At 33.5% G+C, this 23,743-nt stretch overlaps 1 protein-coding gene across 1 annotated transcript; it reads left to right on the forward strand.

Annotated features, from left to right (window-relative positions):
• The first annotated feature begins 9,055 nt into the window (after positions 1–9,055).
• On the forward strand, positions 9,056–23,407 carry LOC100251410 (polyadenylate-binding protein-interacting protein 9). Its single transcript, XM_002277806.4, has 10 exons — positions 9,056–9,581; positions 14,218–14,328; positions 14,448–14,492; positions 17,992–18,064; positions 18,170–18,282; positions 18,456–18,515; positions 18,699–18,746; positions 18,843–18,911; positions 22,885–22,946; positions 23,062–23,407. The coding sequence occupies exons 1-10, from the start codon at positions 9,342–9,344 to the stop codon at positions 23,117–23,119; spliced, it is 879 nt and encodes a 292-aa protein (XP_002277842.1). The 5' UTR covers positions 9,056–9,341; the 3' UTR covers positions 23,120–23,407.
• The last annotated feature ends 336 nt before the right edge of the window (positions 23,408–23,743 follow it).

Raw genomic sequence — 23,743 nt, forward strand, 5'->3', positions numbered from 1 at the left:
ATTCTGGCAGATGGCCGACCGTGCTCAATAGGACCAGCATACTGCTATCCTTCGTCAGATTCAGCAGCATTTGGGACTCCTGCCACCACCTTAGACTAACATTCCAGGACTATCAGAGCCCATAGCTCTAGCTGAGGAGACCACCAAAGTCGATGTCCCGCTCCAGGCCACTCACAAGGCAGCCATAGAGCCATCATCTCCACTAGAGAGTGTCGCTACTTGATCATTTCTTTATTTTGTATTTACTTAGCATATTAGTAGACATTATTACTTGTTTTTATATTTTATATTCTGGGATTGGATGTATTTCATGATCATATCTAACATTGTACTTTCTTAAAGTAATATATACATATCATTTTTGTTTACACTTGGCATTTACCCTATTTCCTTTACTCATTAAGCTTTTGTTTTTTTTTTTTTTTTTTGAATCATGTGGTTTCTCCTATATGACTCAGACTCAATGTCACTCAGGAGGTACCACTTCCTCTTTTTATTTACAATCATTCTTGTCACATTGAGGGCAATGTTGATCTTGGTTGGAGGGAGAGTTAAGGAAGGAAGTTTTGTTAATAATGCTAAGTTATTTTGTTAATTTAGTATTTTTTTTTTTTTGCTTAATTTTAAAATTTTTGTTTAATTTTAAAGTTTTTATTCTACTCCCCATGGTTATTAAGGAAAAATTCTCAAAATGAAATGAGAGAAATTGAATTCTTGCCTTTTTATTTGAATAGTAGAGTCGTATTATGCTTATTGAGGTTGATGAATTATTGAAACTCCTATTGAATTCAACCTTATTTCTTCCACTTTAATTTTACCACACACTATGCACTTTACGTTCCGATTATAAGATGAAAAACTATCTCACCCCCTAAACTTAGGAAAATTTAGATTTGGTACCTTTGACCTCGTTTTAATAGTATTGAGACACCTTAATAAAGGCCAATGAGCCTTTGAAAAAAAGAGAAAAAGAACAAAGTGTTACGCTTGCTTTGAAACCCGAGCAAGGTCCGAGGGGTATATGGTGAAAATCTTTAAAACCCGGTGCCCTAAGCCTTTATTGGTTGGGAGTCACCAACCTCAATGCTCGTTACAAGGGTGAATAGGTGGAGTTTAACATATTATAGGTGCTTGGGTATTAAATTCCAATCTCAAAAGTCCAGGGTAAAATCCGAGGAGTTAGCGGTCTAAAAATCCTTAAAGCTTGATGCCCTAAACTTTGATTGGTTGGGAGTCATCGATGGATCCCGTTACATGGACACTTTAGAAAACAATACATTTAGCATTGCACGCCTACAATAAAAAAAATAAAAAATAAAAAAAATTGTGAAATAAAATAGGTGCGTTCTTAGCCTATTGGAGGTTGGTCAGTTTGCTAAAGTCTGAGAAAAAACTAGGTTGGGGGGAGAAATTAGTTCAACATACTATATTCGGAAACTAATAAGCTTAACACATAGATTTTTTAGGAAGAGTAATGATTAAGCCTATGAGAGTGGAAATCCTTTTAATACTTGAATTTGCATAATGCCTACTCTTTATGAATTATGATCTGGTAAGATATTTGATATACTCTTGTTGAAGGTTGGGTTTTGCTTCTTTAATGTTCCATGTGAGAGTATGCTTTACATCATGCCACTTATGATTTTTTGGAGTGATCAACATGATTTTGTAAATTATTTTACTATCTTATTTTTGTTTTTCTCTCCTTCATTGCTAAGGGACTAGCAATATGTTGGTTGGGGGGAGTGATTACTACTCAAAAAGTGCTCTTTTATAGCTTCTTATAACCTCTTTTAAACACTTTTGAGTAGTAATTAATACCTTTTAACTCAATTGGCACATTAAGGACCCTTGCAAGTGTTACTAATCAGTTTTTGGCAAGTTTTGGTGTTTTTGATAGCTTTTTTATCATTAAAACAAGCCAAGAATGAGGGAGGACTTTGTGTAGTCCATGGCAAAGCAAGTTGAAGCTAAATTACATGAAGAATCCAAGTTTTGGAGAGCTTCGAAGCCTTTGCCAAATCAATCAAGTATGCAAGGAAAAGAATCAGAGAAGGAATCTAACATTCAACAATTTTGCAACCCCTTTGCGAAATATTTGCAAGCCTGCGAATTGCCCAAGAGGAGTACAAGCCTTGCGAAGCTAAAAAGAAGGAATTTCGCAAGCCTTACGAAACTGAGAATGAATTTCGCAACTCCTTGCGAAATTTTCGCAATCCTTGTGAAACCAAAGCTGAAGAAAATCAATTTCGTAACCCCTTGCGAAATTTTTGCAAGCCTTGCGAAATCTTCTTGTAATCTTCAAATATTTTTGCACCAACTCCATTAGATTTTTATCCCAAGATATTTTGTGTAATTACCTATTCTCTCCTTGTAATCAGCTAAAGATATTTTTAGATATTTAGGATATCTAATTAAGGGGTTAAAAATATCTCTCTATATATGTCTTAAGATATCTTTTTTTTGTAATACCTCGGAATCTCAGAAGAAATTCTTAGGATAACTTGTAATCTCTCGAAAGAAATTCCAGAGAAGACTTGTACATTCTTTATAGTAAGAATATACAGAGCGTTGCTCTGCCTTACCTACTCATTTTGATTTTATTTTCTTTCTAGTCAAACAACCTCTAAGGTTGTTTTCTAAGAGAATGAGTGGCTAGGCTCTTCGTTTCTTGAACTGAAGGAAGCTAAGTAAGGGATTTGGATACAAAAGTGGGAGTTTTCCTTGTTTCAATTTTTAATGAAGAGAAGTTGTGACTTGTTAATGGTTTTTATATTTTTAGTTAACTTAAAATCCCTTAAAATCACATGGGCCAACACTTGGTAAGCTTTTCGGACTCCGTCCATTGAGATCCATTAGTTATCTCTTGCAAGCCTCTAGGAGGTGGTTTAAAGGTAGGATTACCTAGAATAGCCAACACTTGGTAAGCTTTTCGGACTCCTTGGAGACATCCATTAGTTATCTCTTGCAAGCTTTTGAAGGGTAATCCAAAGTTAAGGATCACCTTGAATGGCTAATACTAGGTGAAAGGTATGAACCATTGCAAGATGATTCAGTGAGAGGAATTTAGTGTTTGAAACCATTAATGGGAAGCAACTGTAACACACCGGTTCGGGAAATAACTATAGGTTAAATCCCCAATGTGAGGAAAAGATCCAGAATCTCCCATTTTGTATAAGAAACCTAAACCTAGTGACTTAAAACTCCAAGAAACCTTTTCTTTGTAATTAATCTCAGTTACTATTTTTGGTTAGCTTAAAACCAACCTTTTTCAACCAACTTTATGTTTTCTTTTAAAGCTAACTCATAAAATAAAAACCACCATTTCAATGTTGTAACTAATATCACGTGTGAAATGAAAACTCATCCCTGTGGACGATCCTAGAACCACTATGCTATGCTAGCTATGCTACCCTAGTATATGGTGAATTAGGTTTATAAATTTTGTTGATAACTCCCGTTTGAGGACTGAATCAAAGGTACACCAATTGGGAACGAATCAGTGGTCTACTATAATTCACCTAATCATTATCTTTGGACTTCCTTTGGAAACATCTTGAAAGATTTTTAGGGATCAGTTACCTCTTATTTTCGTTTAGGATTTTGTTTGGTTTTGCTAATTTTTAGTGCATTTAGGTTTAACTTTGTTTTTCTTTTGCATGGTTCTAGCATTAGATGAGTATTGGATTGATTTTTTATTTTTGATTACATAAGATTGATATTTCAATTTTTGATTGTATGTGATTAACATTTTGATTCTTGATACATGTGATTGATATTTTTTATTTTTTAGATATGCATGTGATTGACATTTTAATTTCTAATTTCACGAATTGATTTTTTATTTTTAATTTTAGGCATGGGATTGATTTTGTATTTTTTTTAATTGCATGATTTTGATTTTTTTTATTGTTTTGTTGCATGAAATTTGATTTTTAATATTGAATTACTTGTGAACCAACCTTGATTTTTATTTTTGCATGTAATTAGCTTTAATTTGTTTTTTTTTAGTGTGTGATGTGTATTTTTATCATTAGTGCATGCTTTTTCAAATGTAAGGTCATGTGAGCATGAGCATATGCATGTGAGAGACAAGTGAGTTTGAAATTCACTTAAAGGAAAATTCCAGAAGAAGAAAATGATCTCTTGCATGTTGAAAGAATTCTCTAGAAGAGTTTTTGAAATTTTGGAATGAAAATTGAGTGGGAAGAAATAGAAGATTGTAGAGAAGAGTATAAAAGGGGGAGAATAAAATTACAAAGGGACTTTAGAATTGTTGGAAACTTCTTGAGGTCTTAGAGAGGGAATTTTTTAGAGAGGATTTGGGAAAAAGTTAGGTGAGATCTCACATAGTTGCAACCGTGAAATGAGGAGATGAGTAGATGAGTTTTGAGTTCTTTTTTTATGAAGAATTATGGCATGAATTCAAGTAGAATGTGGAGTTGTATGTGATGGAGTCATCTTCATGAAATTGTAGCACTTGATGGCCTCAATAAAGATTTGTGCGGGTTGCATAATGGAGATATGAGGAGCATGAATTTTCAATGTTGAAAATGTGGAATTTAGTATGGAAAACAATGTGACATTTGTCAAGGATGATTAATGGAGAATTATAATTGGAAGTGGAACATGAATTCAGTGTGAAATTACAAAGTGTAGTTGTGTAATAGATTCAAAGAAAGTAGTTATGCAATGTGCAACCACTGATGGAAGCTTGAGAGGAAGGAAAGTGAACAATTAGCGGATGAACTTTAATGGAGAGAGAAAGCTTTGTGGCTAAATTTTTACGTTGAAATTTAAGTGAGATGGTAGATTTCGATGGCTATGTGGGAAGCTTTGTTGCTAAATTTTAATGTATGAAATTCAAGTGGACATATGTGAGTTCAGTGGTTACTATTAGTGGATTTTTGGAGGTTGAAATTAAATGGAGAAAAGTTGCTCAAATGCAATGAAGAACCTTTAAGAAGGTTGATGCATAGCTAAAATTCCTTGAAGAAGATAATACATAGGTTCTATTTGATTTTTAATGATTTTTTTTTTTTTATAATCTCTTGGTCTATATATTCTTCTTCTCTTTCTTTTTATTCACATGATCATAGAAATTTTAGGATATGTTTGAGTGTGGATGTATAGGCCACACATGAGGTTGTTGGATTTGTTGATTAGATGATTGTGTGATTGAATTTTGTTGTTAAATAAATTAGGAATGAGGTTAGAGTAATTTTCTTCAAATTCTCCTTTTCCTAAATAAGCCATTGGATAATCACATGATAATTGGCTTTGGTTGATTGAATTGATTTTGATCCATGTTTCTTTGATTTTCTATTTTTGATTAATTGATGTTTGTAGTTCACTTTTCACAATTCACACACATTTGACATTAATGGATGATTACATGTTAGCTTTAATTAGGCAGATGTTTAGGGGCATTTGATTTAGACCTTAAAATAAGTCACTAGTTGGTCTTCAACTGCACCTTATGTTCATATTTAGGACACTTGAAGTTCATATTAGCATACAAGAATTCACATACAAACACTTACACTTTTTCTTGATGGTTTGTGCCTAAGATTTCATTATGTTTTAATGCTTTCAAAATAATTTTCAATCTTTTAAATAAATAAATCAATCTTCCAATTTCATTTTAATTTCCAAAAGCCATGCTATCAATTTTAATCGATATGTATCTTTCCATTGATTTTTAAATGAATTTTGATTTCGAGATACATGAAATAAATTCATGGCTCCACATCAGTGGAGTAATTCAAATTGCAGGTATGACACATTTTCTAGATCTTTGGTTTGTTTTTTGGTTTTTGAATATTAGAGTTTTTTGTTGTACTTAGATCTAGAAAGCCTAGGATAGGATTTCATGTACCCTAATGATTCATGGCTTGGAAACGAAGCAATCCAAGGTTTTCTTACACAATGTAAGTGATGTGGGCATGAATGCTCAGATAATCAATTAATGCATAAGAGGATAATAAATGGAAAAACATACATAAATAAATAAATTTATTAATGAATCTAAAATTTATTATATCATGTCATGTTTTTTAGAACTTTATCCCAATAGAGGGATGACTTGTCTTGATCATCAAGATGAGTTTCCCATGGTGAGTGCACTAGTGTGTATGGTTACATATTGGATATGACCTATGGTGAATCATGACATTGGATATCAAGTAGTCATGATTCACAAAACTACTATGATACATGGGCTCTCAACCTTACGAGAATTTTGCATTGGTGTTGAGATTTTAGTGGCTTTAACCTACAAGTGATAAACTAAGGTGGTTATATATTCCCTATGGATTGAGTTACTATTGATTAAGGCAAGCCGTAATTCTTAATAAAAAGTGTCATGATATCTCATAAGATTGAGATAGTGTTTCCCATTGGGTGATCCTCTAGATATGTGATTATGAAATCTATAGTCAAATTCTTTAATTGAATTTGTCATATGCTCTTTATGAGTTGGAGTACGTTAGTTGATCACATAATAAGAGGATTTAAGACTCAAGGATTATAGAGGTAATCTTGAAAGTTTGATAGCATTCACCTTGTTAAATTATAGACATTAGTTCATGGGGAGCTTGCATTAGTAGATTATATATCATAGAGCTAAGCACTTATATCTTGTAGTAATATACATAGGATATAGACGTGCAATTGGTTCTTTGTAGTGAGATGCTATGTTAACTTCAAATTTGAATTTTGAAAAAGTTGGTATTTCCTATAGGTCTCAATGGTTCCCACTTGAGCTCATATTCCTTAATGATACATTATTTGAGGGATAGTTGGGTTCTTTATTCATGTTTGCATAAGAGCATTTTAGTTAATATGTTAGGTTACATAAAAGCTTATGAATGGTCTTTTTGGATTAAACTAATTAATTAATTAATTAGAGTCCAATAGGACCAGTTAATTAATTAGAACCTAGTGGGTTAGATTAAGTAACCCAAACTTAGGGTGGGCTCAAGTTACTTAAGCCTACATGTAAGCCTATATAAACCTTTTTTTTTAAGTATTTAGGGCTTAAGTTTTTGCCATTCAATCATATATAGAGAAAGAATCCTAGCCTTCATTTCCATAGAGAGGATTCCAACATCCTCATGTGTTAAGGTCCAAGAGAGAATTATTGGGCAGAAAATCGTAAGATATTTGAGTTTCACATCATCCTCTTCATCAATTGGAATTGATTTGCAAACATTCATATCACATGTGTGGTTTTCTAAGCACCTAGATCTATGATTCAATGTTTTGAATGATTTCATTGTTTAAATCTAGTATCCCTAGGATAACTTTGAATGCACCTGAATGATTTAGACTTAGTATAGAGTAATCCAAAGATTCCAACATCTAAGTCATGAGCAATACAAGTAATATAGGCCTAAATACTCAACATGGATAATGCATGAATAGGATGGTGAATAAAAAATCAAAATCATACTATAAATAATATGAAACATTTATTATTATATCATGTTATATTTTTAAGGACTTTATCTTAACAATGTATACAACCTAAGATTTATGATCTATCATATTCGATAGTAATGTATAACTAATCCTCTATCAAAGACAATCCAACAATGTTTCATGACAATAATATTACATGTGGTGCAAAATCAAAAGAGGACATGTTAAAGGTGATCGAACCAAATACATTGACCAAAAAAACTCTCCTTACTGTAGCATTCAAGAAACTCAGAGATAATATTATAGCATGTAATGATTCAAGGAACTTCGAGGGAGGGATGGGGGCAAATTAACAAGAATTAGGTGGTATTTGTTTTTTATTTGGTTTTTTATATTAGTTAAAAATGACCTATTTATATCAATCAACATGTCCAAGTGAACTTGTTATCAATAGATTCAATTTAGTTATATTGATTGATATCAACATATTGCTTTTACTTGAATAGAAAAGCCAATATATATATACCCTTTGTCTAGGTTTTGTTTAATGGAGTTTTTACTATCAATGTTTTAACGAGGCAATTGTAGCAGTGCAAAAGTTTTGTAATATTATTTTTTTTCTTAATTAGGGTTTTAATAAGATATATTCTAAAATGATTGAGATCAAATATAGTGTTATAAATAAGTTGAGAATTTATTTAACTTCACAATTTCCCGTCATAAACCTTTCAAATATTTATAATCTTCATAGTTATTATAAAAGTATACATTGTAATTATTATAATTGTAATCTTATAAATAAGATTAAGGTTATTGAAAATATACAACCTTAGAGTTTAGTTTTATTTGAATTTCTTCTCCATTTTCTTTCCTCTCACAACATTTTCAATCTTATAAACCCTAACAAAAATATGAATTGAATTATGTGAATTAAAAGTTGTTAAATAAATAAGAAAGTTTGACAATTTGTGGAACTTGGGGTCAATTTGGTCATATGTTAATCCCTAATTAAATTGTTAAATATGTGTGTCCACAAAAGTTAATAACATGTCTAAAATAAATTTCCATTTTAATTTAAATAATGGTCAAACTTATCATGAGTGTGTTTGCCCAACACAAACACTAAATAGGTTAAGAAAACCTTTGAGAAGTGGATGAAATTATAAATTAATTAATAAAAATAAATGCAATAAGCTATCCAACAAAATGGCACAGGCTTTTTATTCGGGGCCCTCTCTTTGATGGTTAGGAAAAGGTGTCCCTCGAAAATTCTCACACACATGGACAACACTCCCTGGTCCCTACCCAACCATTTTTCACCATTCCAAAAGAGCCATGCTGCTGAAATCTAGAAGATTTTTCTATAAAAAAAAATTTATTTTATTTTTTAAAAATTGTATAAGGTTAAAAATTGAATTTTATTAAAAGCCAATCTTATTGATTTTTTTTTTTTTTTTGAAAGAATAGGATGAATAAATAAATAAAGAATATTTAATTTAATAAAGGAAAAGGTAAAATAAAATTAGAATCCCAACAAACCCAAAAGAGCAGTTATGAATGAGATATCCAAGGTATTGTTACAGAAAGTAACAAACCAAAGCTTACGTTAGCTGTCGCTGGCTTCCCATTTTTAACGTTCCTCACTTTAATACACTTTCAACACTCCTATATTTTTCAGGGAAAAAACAGCCCAAACCCAAAGCTACCTCGTCTTCTTTCAAAGAACCCCTCTCTCTGATCATCATCTCTTCATCATCAATTTGGGAAAACCCTATCTTTCTATTTCAATCGGTCTTTTCAAAATGGGTGTCTCTTTTTAGGCTTTGTTTCCCTTAAATCTCAACCCTAGAGGAGGGTTTTTCTTTTTAACATTTCTTTTGGAAAATTTTCATATTTGGGTGTTTGGGGCTTTTTAATCCATGGCTGCCGGTGCTGAGATGTCTGGTGAGGCAGTGCCCGCCGTTCCATCTTCCAAGAATTCCGATTCGAAATCGGAATTCGGAGCAGGAATGCAATCGATGATCGTTGATATGTTGTCCAATTTAAAGTTAAATCCATTGGCCAAGGAGTTTTTCCCTTCATCATACTCTCATGATCATTTGATTCCTACTGATTTTTCTAAGGATTCCCCCAATGATGCCTACCCAAATAATCGCAGGGTAATCTTCCTTTTCCCCTTTTGTTGTTAATTTATTTAAATAGATAGATGACTTTTGGTTTTCGTATGCTCGACAATTACTGTGGACTGTATGGGCTTAAATAAAGAGGAATTTTGGGATATGCTGTTTTACTGAATTTGTATTCCATCTGGGGCTTTAATCTGTATATTAATCCACTATTGTGTGTTTCATTAAGTTGCTGAATTATGAGTTAGTGTTTTGCATGAATGGGATTATTTGAATTGCATATTCTTCAATTTTCATTTGGCAATTATTTTTTATTTTGATTTATAATTTAGTTCCTGAACTAACACTTCATAGATTAATTAGTGTTTGCCTCTCTGTTTGTGGTTTTTAACCCCATTTGGGTGCAATTTATTAGTTAATGTGATCTTACTTGATTCCCTTTTTAATAAATATCTATGCTTCACTTTTGGAGGCCCATATACATGCTATTAGGTGTTGATAACTTATATGATTATCCTTGCATCCACAATTGTGGGGGAAGTTAAAGATGGATTAGAGTGTGAATAGTGCGAAGCACCTGCATTCTAATTGAGAGTGCAGGAATTGGTATATGTTACTGTTGTAGACAACAGGGCTTTCCCAATTAATTAATGTGATTGGAATTGGGTGCAATAATCGGCATGTGTTCATGTGTTCATGTTGTAGATTAATAATGTTTTCATATTTCCTTTTTCATTTCTATATTTTAATATTTATGGTGTTCTAATTTTTTTTTGTTAATAATTAATAAGCAATTGGTGTGGTATTTATCCATTTTTAATCTAATTATTAATTTTGTCTTGAGTTTATGAAATCATGCCGATGAGGTTAGCTTGTTTTTTCCTCTTATTTCTTCTTAATGAAATTTCTTGCCTGGAAATAGTTGCTAAAGAAGCTATTTATGGTTAGATTTGACATAATATTTATTGTTTGAGTTCCATGAACATCGTGTACTTTTTTGTGGCATGGGCACATGTTCTCATGGATGAGTTTATTTTTCACATAGTTGTTAACTCGTAAAACGTATCTTGTATTGTGTTTCATAAGTTTTTTATATAGTAAAAAATAAATAGAAAAAATATGTTTATGTGTATATATCTATTGAAAGTATGAAATATAGAGTAATATATAGCCAATTTTATGAAAGAGAGTGGGATCTAAAGAGTTAAACTATATCATATCATATAAAAACATTGAATATTAGAGTTTTGATAAGTTGAAATTAAAAAAATATGACTTTAATAAATGGATTTGTCGCATAATCCACAAAATAAACTTTTTCAATTTTTAGCTATGATTTTTAGTCCCAAATTATATTTAGGCATATGCACTCATTCAAAGTTCCAACTTTATCATGTTCTTCATCATTCCTTCCCCATTGAAAAAGAAATAAAAAAATCTAATATATTTAGTAAATTTTTATTCACTAATTACCATAATTTTTAATGTGAACAATTTTTTTTTTTTGATAGGCAAACACACAGAAAGAAATATATTAGAAAAGGACACCTTGAGGCTGACCCAAAAGCATACAGAGGCGCCAAAAGGCACAAACAAAAAAGAGTGGATACAAAAAATCACCATCCCTCAACTAGCACCTAACCAATCAAAAAAACTAAGTAAAGGAAGAGGACCTTCATTTACAACCGACTTAGTCCACAAACAAAGATTACATACGAAAGAATTTTTCAACCTATGAATCAAAAGTTTCTCATTATCAAAAGCAATCCTATTTCTTTCCTTCCAAACCGCCCAAAAAAGACACAAAGGGGCCGCCTTCCACACCTTTCTACGCTTCTTGCCCAAGTTAAAGCCACACCATCCAAGAAGGGTATCTCTAACCACAAAAAGGAAGGACCCAAGTAACGCCAAAAAGAGCAAACAATAACTCCCATAAAACTCTTACCCTGGTGCAATGAATAAGAATATGATCAATAGACTCTTCTTCCTCACAGCAAAGGAAGCATCTATTAGCTAGAATCCGGCCCTTTTTTTTAAGTTGATCCAAAGTTAGCACCTTACCTCAAGAGGCTTCCCAAGCAAAAAAACCCACTTTGGTAGGAACACAAAGACTCCAAATAATGCTATTAGGGAACTGATCAACTCTTCTTGAATCTACAGCACTATAAAGAGATTTAACTGAAAAAATCCCATCTTTAGTCTCATTCCACAGCATTCTATCTTCCAAAAGAGGATTAAGCCTCCTTCCCTGAATTGACAAAAATAATCTCTCCACCTCCTCCACCTCCCAGTCATTGAAGGGCCTAGAGAACCTAGGGGTCCAAACCCCTTCCTCTCCCAAAGGATCCCTCAACTCCACTAACCAAGCCTCTTTATAAGATGCAAATGTATACAAAGAGGAAAAAGAATTACAGAGAGCGAAGTTCCCATACCAATTATCTTTCCAAAATTTCACATTTCTACCATTCCCCACAGAAAAAACAACTTTGTTTTGCAAAAGAGAGCCTTCCTTCACTATTCCCTTCCAAAATCCTACTCCGAATCCCTCCCTAACTTCTCTAGTATACAAACCCCCTTCTTCCTCCCCAAACTTCCTACTAATGACATGCCTCCAAAAAGTCTCCCTTTCATTCGCAAAGCGCCAATTCCACTTACATAAAAGGGCCCTATTGAGAGTAGAAAGACGTTTAACTCCCAAACCACCCTTCCTTTTGTCCAAACAAACGGTATCCCACTTTACTAGATGAGGCTTCCTCTCCAAAGCTTTCCCTCCCCACAAAAAATCCCTTTAAATTTTTTCCAATCTTAAACTAACCACTCTTGGCATTCGTAGTAAAGACATCAAGTATATGGGTATACTTGACAAAGTGCTACGAATTAGAGTGATTCTCCCTCCTTTGGAGATAAATTGCCTTTTCCACATGGCAAGCCTTTTCCGAAATCTCTCTTCCACCCCATCCCAAACGGCCATGGACTTGTGATTTGCCCCCAAAGGGAGCCCCGAGTAAGAAGTTGGCAGCCTTCCCACTTTACATCCAACCTCAAGAGCCAAAACCTCCAGATTCTCTAACCGACAAAATTTCACTCTTATCCAAATTGATTCTCAAACCTGATATGGCTTCAAACCACATCAACAACCATCTTAAGTAAGCCATCTGATCTTGAGAGGCTTCACAAAAAACTAAAGTATCGCCAGCAAACAACAAATGAGAGACCAAAGGCCCATTCAAACCATTCAAATGAAAATTCATCAATATTAATTGTAAAAATAAACTTACTTGACTTCTAATTTAACATTTGACAACAAGAATTAAGTTTTTCATATTAGATTATTTTACCTATTTCTCCTTTTTATGTTCAATTTTTAATCCTTTATACCTTTTAGACAATTAATATAATAGATAGATTCTTTTGAAAAAAAAAAAAGATTTTTCTTAATAATTATAGAAAATAGTTGAAGATGTATGTATCATTGTTATCATATATCATATCGTATATCGTAAGATACACTTTAAGATAAGATACAATGCGTTTCTGTAGTGGGGAATGGGCAAAGGGTAAAGTTTTGGAAAGATATTTGGTGTGGGATGAACCTCTTTGTATTTCTTTTCCCTCCTTATTTGCTTTGGCTGTTTTCAAGGATGCTTGGGTTAAAGATGTGTGGAGGTGCAATGAGGGTGGGGGAAGTTGGACCCTGCTTTTTTCTATACTGTTTAATGATTGGGAGGTGGACGAGGTTTGCAGATTTTTTGTGGCCTTAAATGGGAAGAGAGTTCAGCAAGCAGTGGATGATAGGGTGATTTGGAGAGAGACTAAATGTGGGAAGTTTTCAATTAAGTCTCTATACAAATCATTAGTATCAGGTCCTCCAGCCTCTTTCCCTTCGTTGGCTATTTGGAAAGTCTCTGTGTAGCCTAGAGTGATTTTTTTTGGGTGGGAAGCAACATGGGGGAAAACCCTTACCTTGCATCAACTTCAAAAGAGAGGATGGGCTCTAGCGAACAGATGTTACCTTTGTCAAAGGCACGAAGAATCAATAGATCACATTCTCCTCCACTGTGAAAAGGCAAGGACTCTTTGGGCGTTGCTTTACTCTATGTTCAGGGTGCAGTGGGTACTGCCAACCACTATTAAGGAGACGCTTTTGAGGTGGAATGGGTCTTTTGTGGGAAAAAAGAGGAAGGGTGTTTGGAGAGCAAGTCCTTTGTGTCTCTTTTGGACGGTTTGGAAAGCAAGGAACAAAGTTGCTTTTGAGGAAGAAGAGCTGTCAATTCAAAGGCTTAAGTTTTCTTTTGTATATTTTCTTTGGTTGGAGACGAAATTGTCTATAAAAGATGGTCCCTCGACCTTAGTTGATTTTATTGATTGGGTGGGAACTTAAGGGTGTGGGTAGGGCTGCACCTCTAGCCTTGGCTTTCAGCTAGGGTGTGAGGGGTGTTTTTCTTTCTTGGACTCTTCAAGCCACTGTTTTGGTGGTTTTTTAATACAATCCCTTTACTTATCAAAAAAAAAAAAAAAAAGATAAGATACAATGCATTTCAATTTCTATAAAAAAATATACCATATTGTTGTATCATATCATGTATCATGAGTTTTTAACAAGCATGATTTTTCATACTTTATTTTGATTTTTTACTATTTTCTGAAATTTCATCTTGTGTTTTGGCAGAGAAGAAATAATTATAACCAAGGAAGGAGGAGGTTGAGTGGGAGAGCATTTAGAGCTCAACGTGAAGATAGTATTCGCCGCACTGTGTATGTTTCTGATATTGATCAGCATGTAAGTGCAAATGGAAGGATTCTCATTCATTTATTACTTTTACTTTGCTGAATATTAGAAAATCTCTTTCTTGTTTTAGAGTGATGCTGTAATAATGCCATTTTATGTCTTCAAATTAGGTCACTGAGGAGCGGCTTGCTGCCTTATTTAGTAGCTGTGGACAAGTAAGTTACTGTGTCTCCTTCATTGTAAATTTGTATGTTGTATTAGCTGTTTAATCAGTGGTTATGGTTGCTTGGGTCAATTAATATCTGGTTACTTTATTTCAATTCTCTTACAGCCATGAAAAACAATCATTTGTTCCCTTCAGAGTGAATAACTTTGTTCTATGATAAAGCTGATTGCATTTTCTTTATTCTGTCATCTTATTTTATTCTAGAAGGCAAGAACCTAGACCATCTGAAATCCAAAATAATTTTAATGTTGTTGTTTATCTCTTTGGCTCTCATCCATATTTTAAATGAAACTTTTATGGAATAAAGAGTTCTAGTTACTTTCCTCAGTGCATTTCTTCTTTGAATGAATTGGTACCTTGTTTGGGCATGCATATATGTAGATCTTGATTGTATATACTATATAATATATTATGTCTATTTATTTCATGAAGTTCCAAACTTATCACAATGGCATATCATATAAATTGATTCTATCAACATGAATGACCTGGTTCTCTTGCAAATTGTCTGCTACCTGGTTAAGAGTGAACTTTTGCAAGAAAGTGATGATGAAAATAAATGGGAAGGAAAACTCAGTTTTAAGCTTCTTAAAATTTGTCAGAAATTGGTAACAGAGTTGCAGCAATCAACATGGATTCCATCACTCATGACATGTTAATTGTCATCAATGCTAGCATTGTGTTGTCACTGGAAATAACACTACTTCAGTGTGATGCCATTGGAAATTTTGAGTTTGTGTTGCTGTTGACATGTGGCTGTTAGCAGGACGCTGGAAGTGGCATTTGCATATCCAGTTGCACTTGGAAATGACACTTGAAAAAGCAATACTAGATAAGTCACTTTAAAAATGGCATCTCTAAATGTAATAGTTACTCATTTGTTAGTGCTAGGCTGGAGATCCTTGGAGTCCCAAGATTGGATATGCGTATGACATTTGTCTGTTTGGAAGAGATCAAAGTGTTTTGTTGATTCAATAATCTTCATGATAGTCCTTAGCAGAAAAGTGTGCTGCTATATTTACTGCTTTTATGTGAGCTATGGCCTTTCAAGGATGCTTGAGGTTCTTCTAAGACTATCTCCTATATGGGATTCATGGACTTCCAAACGATATGGCATTAATGTAAATCTAAATATTGTTAAGCTAGGAACATTTAATATGGTGAAAATCCTTTGACATTTTTGGTGGTTTGTGGGCTTCATTTTGTAGACAAAAAAAAATGTAAAGAACTCCCGACATTATTGGTATCACAAGTGACAAGCCTTTTATGCCCCTTTGAACATCATTTAAGTTGAGTTCATAGAAGGCACAAATCGTCGCAAAACATACTTCACGCAAGACACATGGAATAATTTGAGTTATTAGGAATAGCCTTTTTACTATATATATATATATCAATGTTTTAAAAGGTTAAAGGTGGTCTTGAGGTGTTTTGCCTAAATGAGTCAAGGTGTAAGCCTTGAGGCAGAACAAGGCGTAAACCTCAACTTAAAACAAATAAATAATAAAAATTATCAAAAAAAAAAAAAAACTTATAAAATTATAATAAAATTGAATAATAAAAATGACATAAACTTCATAATAATAAAATTAATTATTTTTCAGTATTAATAGTTCTAATTTAGGTCCTTTTTCTCTCATAAAATTTAGCCCTCTCATGGTTTTACCAAATAATTTTCAACATTACTATTACTATTATGAGGATCCTCCAAGCAATATATTCATATCCAATGGCTATATTATCCTCCCCATTAGTGTTAATATCCATCCATCCCTCTTCTTCTTCGTCCATCAATTATAATGGTATATTTTTTATCTATCAATAATTAGATTATATATGAGATCAACAACTAGGAGTGTTAACAATTCCCTCATTCTTCTCAATCTCTTTTTCCCTTCCATTTTAAAAGTTAATTGAAAGTTATATAAGCCTTTATTTTGTAAAAGGTTTAAACAAGTAGGGACCCAATACAATATTCGTAAAATCTATATCAGAAGTCCAAAAAAGCATAGATGATAAAACTCATTAATAGTCATTGAATATTGAGGCTTAAGCCTCTTTAAATATATGCCAAAAGTCCATGCAGGCTGAAAAGCCTTTGCATATTTGAAACTTAGGTTGCAACAGCCTTGAAGCTATAACCTTGACAAGGTGAAGCTTAAGCCTCAATTACCTTAACTGAGGCTATAGCCTCAAGGCTAATTGGTAGGGCTTCACCTTGAGGCGATCCTCGAGGCGTAAGCCTCAATAGCCTTTTAAAACATGGATATTTATATATATCTATATCTATATATATATATATATATATATATATATATATATATATATATATATGTATATAATGTATCTGTTGGATTCCTTATTATGAATAGTACCTCAGTCATAATATGCCACCATTTGGGCAAAAGGAGTTTTTGGAAGATTTTTATTCTTATCCCGAGTTCTATAAATCCCACAAAATAGACATCTTTATTAAAAAATGAGATTCCACCGATAGGTATGATTATATGAATAAAATATGAGAAGAAAATGTGAAAAAGACATAGCTTTATTCCATTAAGCTTGGTCTCTGCCCATGCACACATTCATACACAGTTCTACTGTTTTGAAGATGTTGGTAGGCAGTACTGTGATTAGTTGCTCCAATTGAGGCTATTTTTCACCCAATCCCTTGGGATGTTGACCTCCAAGTTGGTTCTTACTTACAGTATACATTAGATATTCATGAATTTGCCAATTTCTGTGTTCTTTGCTTTTGCCTTATGAACACATGGTTTTCCATCTTCCAATGCAAACTTGCTTTCATTATCTTATAATCCATACTAGAATGTAAAAAGAAACATTATTGCTGATGCTTTCTATCATCTCACTGTACACATGAAAATGAGATCATGGGTATGATACTTTCAAATTACTATACATGAACATTTTGACTGCTTTTGGTAACTTTTAGGAAAAATCAATACCAAACTTTTGTTCTTAAAAAAGTTATTATACAGTTGCTTAAATGGTAATCTGAGATCTGAACATCATTTAATGTTTCTCTTTATCTTCCTTTTTCTAACTCTAAAAGAGTCTTCTGTATGATGTAGAATCTTATGCCACTTCTTGATGTTCTCCACACTTAAAATATATCATTCTTTTCTTCCCCTAATATGTGAAGGGATGTGCAAAATGTGCCATCAAAGGCTAATATTTTCATGGAAAATGTACTAAAGTATGATTGTATGTGGTATAGGGGTTTCCTTAAACTTGTCGTACTTTATTGTTTATTTTATTTTAAGTGAACCACTGAAAGCTCGTAACTTTTATGGATGTCTTGTAATAATACCTGATAAGATGAAACACACAAATATAAATGCATGACTTTTTTAATTGTTGCAAACTGTAGATAGGTTTTACACAAAATTGAGTTTTAACTTGATAGTTGGTTTGTTGTGGTTGATGAGACTATACTTTCTTAAGTTTCTGGAATGCTTATTTTGAAGGTTGTTGATTGTCGAGTTTGTGGTGATCCGCATTCAGTTCTTCGTTTTGCATTTGTGGAGTTTGCTGATGAGCGTAAGTTTTTTTATTTTTTTGGGCCATAACATTTTTCTCATTGGTGTTGTTGAAAGTGTGTCTATGTGATTTTTCATATCATACTCACTTGGTATATGTCAACAGATGGTGCGAGAGCAGCATTAAACCTTGGTGGGACAATGCTAGGTTACTATCCAGTTAGGGTCTTACCTTCAAAGACTGCTATCCTTCCTGTGAATCCTACATTCCTCCCCAGGGTACTAGTGGCCAACTTTTTAGCTGTTTTAGTTATGTTAATTTCTGTATTATACTTTTATTACATGTTTGGCCCATTTTAGTGAGCATTCCATTTTTGCTCTGCCCCTGTGGTTTGATTCTCACTCCGTATAATTTTTTATTTTATTTTATATATGATTGTAATCAAATGCAGTCAGAGGATGAGCGGGAAATGTGTGCTAGGACTGTCTATTGTACAAATATTGATAAGAAGGTATTGTCCTCACCTTGTCCTGGTTGAATGATTAAACTTAATAGTTTTCTACCACACTTAATGCATCTTTCTGTTTCTTATGATGCACATCAGATCATGGTTTCATGCCTGGATGTATATTAATGGTGGCAACTTTTCGCTTAATTGAGTGGTTCCTAGTTAAAGATTTTTTTCTTAGTGCAGGTTTCTCAGGCTGAGGTCAAGAACTTCTTTGAAAGGGCCTGTGGTGAGGTCAGCATAGGGCCTGAAACTTGAAGTTTTCAAATCAGTTCCAGAGATAGGTGGCTTTAATGATTTCTCCAATAACTGACAGTTTCTCATTTTCAGGTTTCTCGCCTGAGGCTTTTAGGGGATCATGTGCATTCGACGCGTATAGCTTTTGTTGAATTTGCAATGGTGAGTTTGTATGACAGTGTTGACATATTCAGGCTTGCCCAGTTACATTTTTATTAGGCTTGTTGAGGATACTTGATAGTTTCTGTTTTTATCTATAATTATTTTTAGAAGATTCTATTGATTGTGAAGCTACTTCTTGAACATGTGTATTTCAAATTCTAATATCTAATTTACTTGCTTCTTGGATCTCAAAACATCACATTGCCTCTAGGTGGAATATATATGGCATATCCTGGTGCTGTTTTACATTATTATCCATGGTGAATTTGGCATATCTTGGTTCTCTTTTTAATGAGTACCCATAGTTCATTTTTCTTGGTCAGCAAAGTGGGTTGGAAGCTGTCTGGCTATCTGATATCCAATCCTTTCCTCAGTTCTACATTGTTTAGCTGGAAAGTTCTCATCTTTCTGGGAAGATTTTTATATTATAGAGGAAGAAAAATACACGTCTTTTCCATGTTCAGAAAATCTTGCTTCATACAACCTTAGGCTTATGAATCCTCAGTGACAATGGGGTGTCATCACTTTGGTCATCATTATGATATATGTCCAATACACTGTAAACATTAGGAGATTTTGATTTTCCCTATGTAGACAACTTGCTTTCATTGTCTTTATAGTTAAAATTTAATAAAACTTGTCAAAAAGAACTCCCAAGATTTAGTAAGTTCACTTTCTGGTCTACTTGATGTGTATGGAAATTTAATATGAGTAAGGTACTTTGCTTTAGATTTTTTTAGCCTTTCCTTACTTAATGGTGAGGTGAGGTGACCTGATTTCTCCTTCCCATTAGCCTTGTGTGCTGTGCAACTTATTATTGAGCTTCAGAAGAGAGCCTATATATGCAAATATAATGATCTTGCCCAACTTTTAATCTACAAACCATTATGTAAAGTGACCTGATTTATTCACATTACCTGGAGTTTCCAGTTTAATAAGGTAAAAAACACAGTCAACATTTAATATGCAACAAAGCCACTTCCATGTCAGACTTTTTCCCTTGTGGAGCACATTTGCGTGCTTGTAGATTACCCTTTCAGGGCATGTGTAGTTGTTCATTTGTGTTGAGGTTTCTTTATCAGACATCTTGTGTTTATGTCATTGTCCTTGTAACTGTCACCATAATAATATTTTTGCTCGATTCATTGAGTTTTCCACCGAAGGACTATGGCTTTGGCGAAAAAAATGTGGACACCAAAGTGATAGTCAAACAAATCCTCCATCAACAAAATTCTATATGTCAGATTCCATGCATCAACTTTCTCTTTTAGACTAAAAATGGCTTATGTAGAATGTGATTTTATTTATTTAAGCATTAAAGTAAAAACCGCATCCAGTGTATTCGGTTTATTTTCACTAACCAGTGACGCTTCGTGGCAGCATGGAGCGTCCCTATAGTAGACAATATACTAGTAAGATGTTTGGCTGTGGTTGGCTTTTCTGTTACTAAAAGTCTTCCTCTTCTGTTTGGTTTTTCATATGAATGCCACTCCTTTTTTCCAGAGCCATGTGATTTTGGAAGAGAAGTCTGATTCATCATGATGTCTTTGAAATAAAATGCCTTTTGTTTTCTTTTAAAATTTTAACTGTCCATTTCTCTGACAGATGATGCTAGAAGATACTATCATAAATTCTAGTGTGTGAAATATGCTGCCATCCTTTAGTTTATTACTCAATTCTTCTAGTCTAGCCTAAGAGATTCCAGATTTCTTAAGGGTTGGAATCATGATTGAACTTGCAGCCAAAATTTAGGCCTATCTATTGATTTGTGGCTTTAATTCAAGTAAGGAAAACAAAGATTGACATAATCTTGTCTCTGTTATCATCCGTTAAGTTTTGATTTTCAACGGTTTACAGCGTCCAAACAAAAGTGGCAATTTTGATACAGAATTCCAAAATGTTGAGAGGTTTGGATCAGGATTTTCACTTATCCATATAAGACAAGAAATACCTTTTGGAAAATCCATTGAGATTTGTTGTTATGTAGCAGAAGGAAAAATAGTATTTTGATTAATATTCAAATTTGTGGGAACACTTAGAAAACAAGGGAAGATAAAATGGTATTTTAAGTTTTTGTTGAAAGGAGTTGATAGAGCTTTCACATGAATTAGGATAGTTGAAAATATGCTAGATAGGAAATTATGCTTGCTGAGGTATAGCTTTAAAGCTTTGATGCTTATTTTTTTGGCTGACTGTTATGTGGATATTACTACTGGAAAAGCAGTCATTCTTTCATTCGGATTCCTATTTATATAAAGCGCAACTTTCCATCATTTTGTTCTATAAATTTATTAAGTTGTTTTACTTATTGGAAGGCTTACTCCATCAGTTTGTTCTATAAATTTATTAAGCCGTTTTACTTATTCGGCTTAATAAATTTATTAAGAAAATGAATTCAACTAGAACTACAGAAATACAGGTGGATCAGGCTTGTATTATCTCCATTTGTGATATTGGTGTGTTGTATCTTTTATCTGCATAATATTAGATAAATAGATGCCCAGACGATAGGGCCAATTTCCTTAATAATAGAACAAATCTTCTTTGACCATGTCCAAGACCAGTAAATCCCAAATGAAGGTAAAGATAATTAATTCCTTTTGAATGTGAACAAAGCATGAATTTCACTTAGGTTTGCTAGTGATTAATCATTTGAATTAATAAAGAATGTCAAATAATAATCTTTAAATAGAAAGATTCCAAACTTGCTAGACATTTCTATCATAGTTGTTAAAAAGCACATCTCAGAAAAAGGAAAAAAAAGAAATCCAAGGCACAGTGGCATCTGTCAAAGTGCCTCACTTTGCATCAAGTCTACATCTTTGTAGAGGCCTCTTTGAGCCCAAGACTACCATTGGGCAAGTGCCCAAGACTACCATTGGACAAAAGTCCAAGGTGAGTGAGGCTCTTTCAATTTTTAAATTCTTTTTAAAATTTTATTATTATTTTCTAAAGCTATTGATTCTTTTATTAACTGTCAGATAGAGGGCTTTCATGAAAGCTATGGTATTATGCAACACATCTTAGCAATGTTATTTTTTAGATTAATTTGTAATTTTTTAAAACTGAAATCACAATTTGGGAACTTTCTTTGTTTCTTCCCTGAAATTGCTGTTTTGTGTACATTGCCTATGCAGGAGGATTAATGACTACTGCTATGTTATCGTTTTCAAGATAATAGTAATGAGTATTTGAGTCTGCTTTGGATAATGACTGATGCTACGGTTTAACAATTCTTTTTTGTCCTTTCAGCCTTACTGCAAAAAACAAATATTTCTTTGGCTGTGCCTCACTTCAGGCTCATGCCATGGAACTGCCTTATGCCTAGGCTTCAGCTGATCTTTGCCACTTAAGGGCGCACCTTGCTAGAAACCTCCAAGAAGATCAGACAATTTTGAATAGACTAGTAACAGGGATCCAGTTGCTTAATTTAGAAACACATTACAAATGGAATGAAAGGTTTTTTTTAAAAAGCCTTTTTTCCATCCTGGAATTTCAGTAGGTTGATTGACTGTTTGATCAAATGAATAAATCTGAGCTGAATGAAATGAGTCATATAATGAGTAGATCAGACAGGATGATTCGGAGGTGATAGTTCTCATTAATTCAGACAAAAAAGGAGGAAAAAAAATAGAGAAAACTCCATTGGTCATTCTGTGTTTTGATATTCATTGATTTATATCAAGAAGTTTAATATGTATTGGGCAATCAGAGATACATTTTGAATAGTCATGCTCCAATGTCCTGATTGGAATTTTGAAAGTGTGCACAAAATGTAAGAATAGTGCTGCCTACTAAAACTTAAACTATAATATCCATGTATAAATCCTCTCTGCAATTTTCTCTTAACTAAACTAGGAATGGAACCCTGAGTAGCTTTATGCTTGCCTAAAGTTGTCAGGCCTGAACTTGAATGCAGGTTGGGAATTATTCACTACTATTTCTCAAACAGATTATTTTCCTTCATGTGCAGGCAGAAAGTGCCATTGTTGCGCTGAATTGTAGTGGGCTGGTCTTGGGGACCCAACCCATCAGGTATTTTCCCAGTATTCTGAGTTTGTTTTATATTTAGACCTCAGCTATGTCAATGATATTTTGCTTTGTTTATTTATTTGCTCATTTTTTAATTGTTGCATGCAACTTTTTACAGGGTCAGTCCTTCAAAGACACCAGTGAGGCCACGGGTCCCTCGTGCAACGTTGCATTAGCTAATTATCGGAGTATAAACCTGCGGATGGAATTTGGTGTAACTTCCTGTTGAGAAAGACTTTGTTGTGTTGAAGGGGTGGTGAAACTTCCTTTTGTTTCATTATTTCCATCTTTTCGGTAGCAACAGTAACTTTTCTGCGAGTGAACTTATCGTGACTTGTCTTGATCTCGAGTATTTTTACCTTGTTCCAGCCCTTTGTTTTCTTAGTGTCATCTATTTACTTTGATAGTGTCCTATCGCTTATAATGGGGAGGTAAATCAAAGTTAAAGTAGCATTTGATATCCATTTACCGGTACATTATTGTTGCGATAGGCCCTCAAAATACGCCCTTTACTTACCATCCATGGTGGTGAGGGTTCACAACAGGTCACCCCGGGGTACCAAAAAGTTTGTTCTGAGGATCTGATGTTTCTTTCTTTTAATAGGATGATGATGCTGGGGCCAGTAATGAGTTGTGGTGGACAACAGCAGGATGTTGGTAGGTTTATGAAAATAGGGACTAGCTGTGTTGGATTTTCATTAACCTTTATTTACAATCCTAGAGTTTCATAACATTAGAATAGTGAGCGAGTCTTCTGTTGTATTCACTATTCACAGAGGAGGAAATTTTTTATAAGGAAG

The sequence above is a fragment of the Vitis vinifera genome, chromosome 19 (genome assembly GCF_030704535.1).
Source record: "Vitis vinifera cultivar Pinot Noir 40024 chromosome 19, ASM3070453v1".
NCBI classification, from domain to species: Eukaryota; Viridiplantae; Streptophyta; class Magnoliopsida; order Vitales; family Vitaceae; genus Vitis; species Vitis vinifera.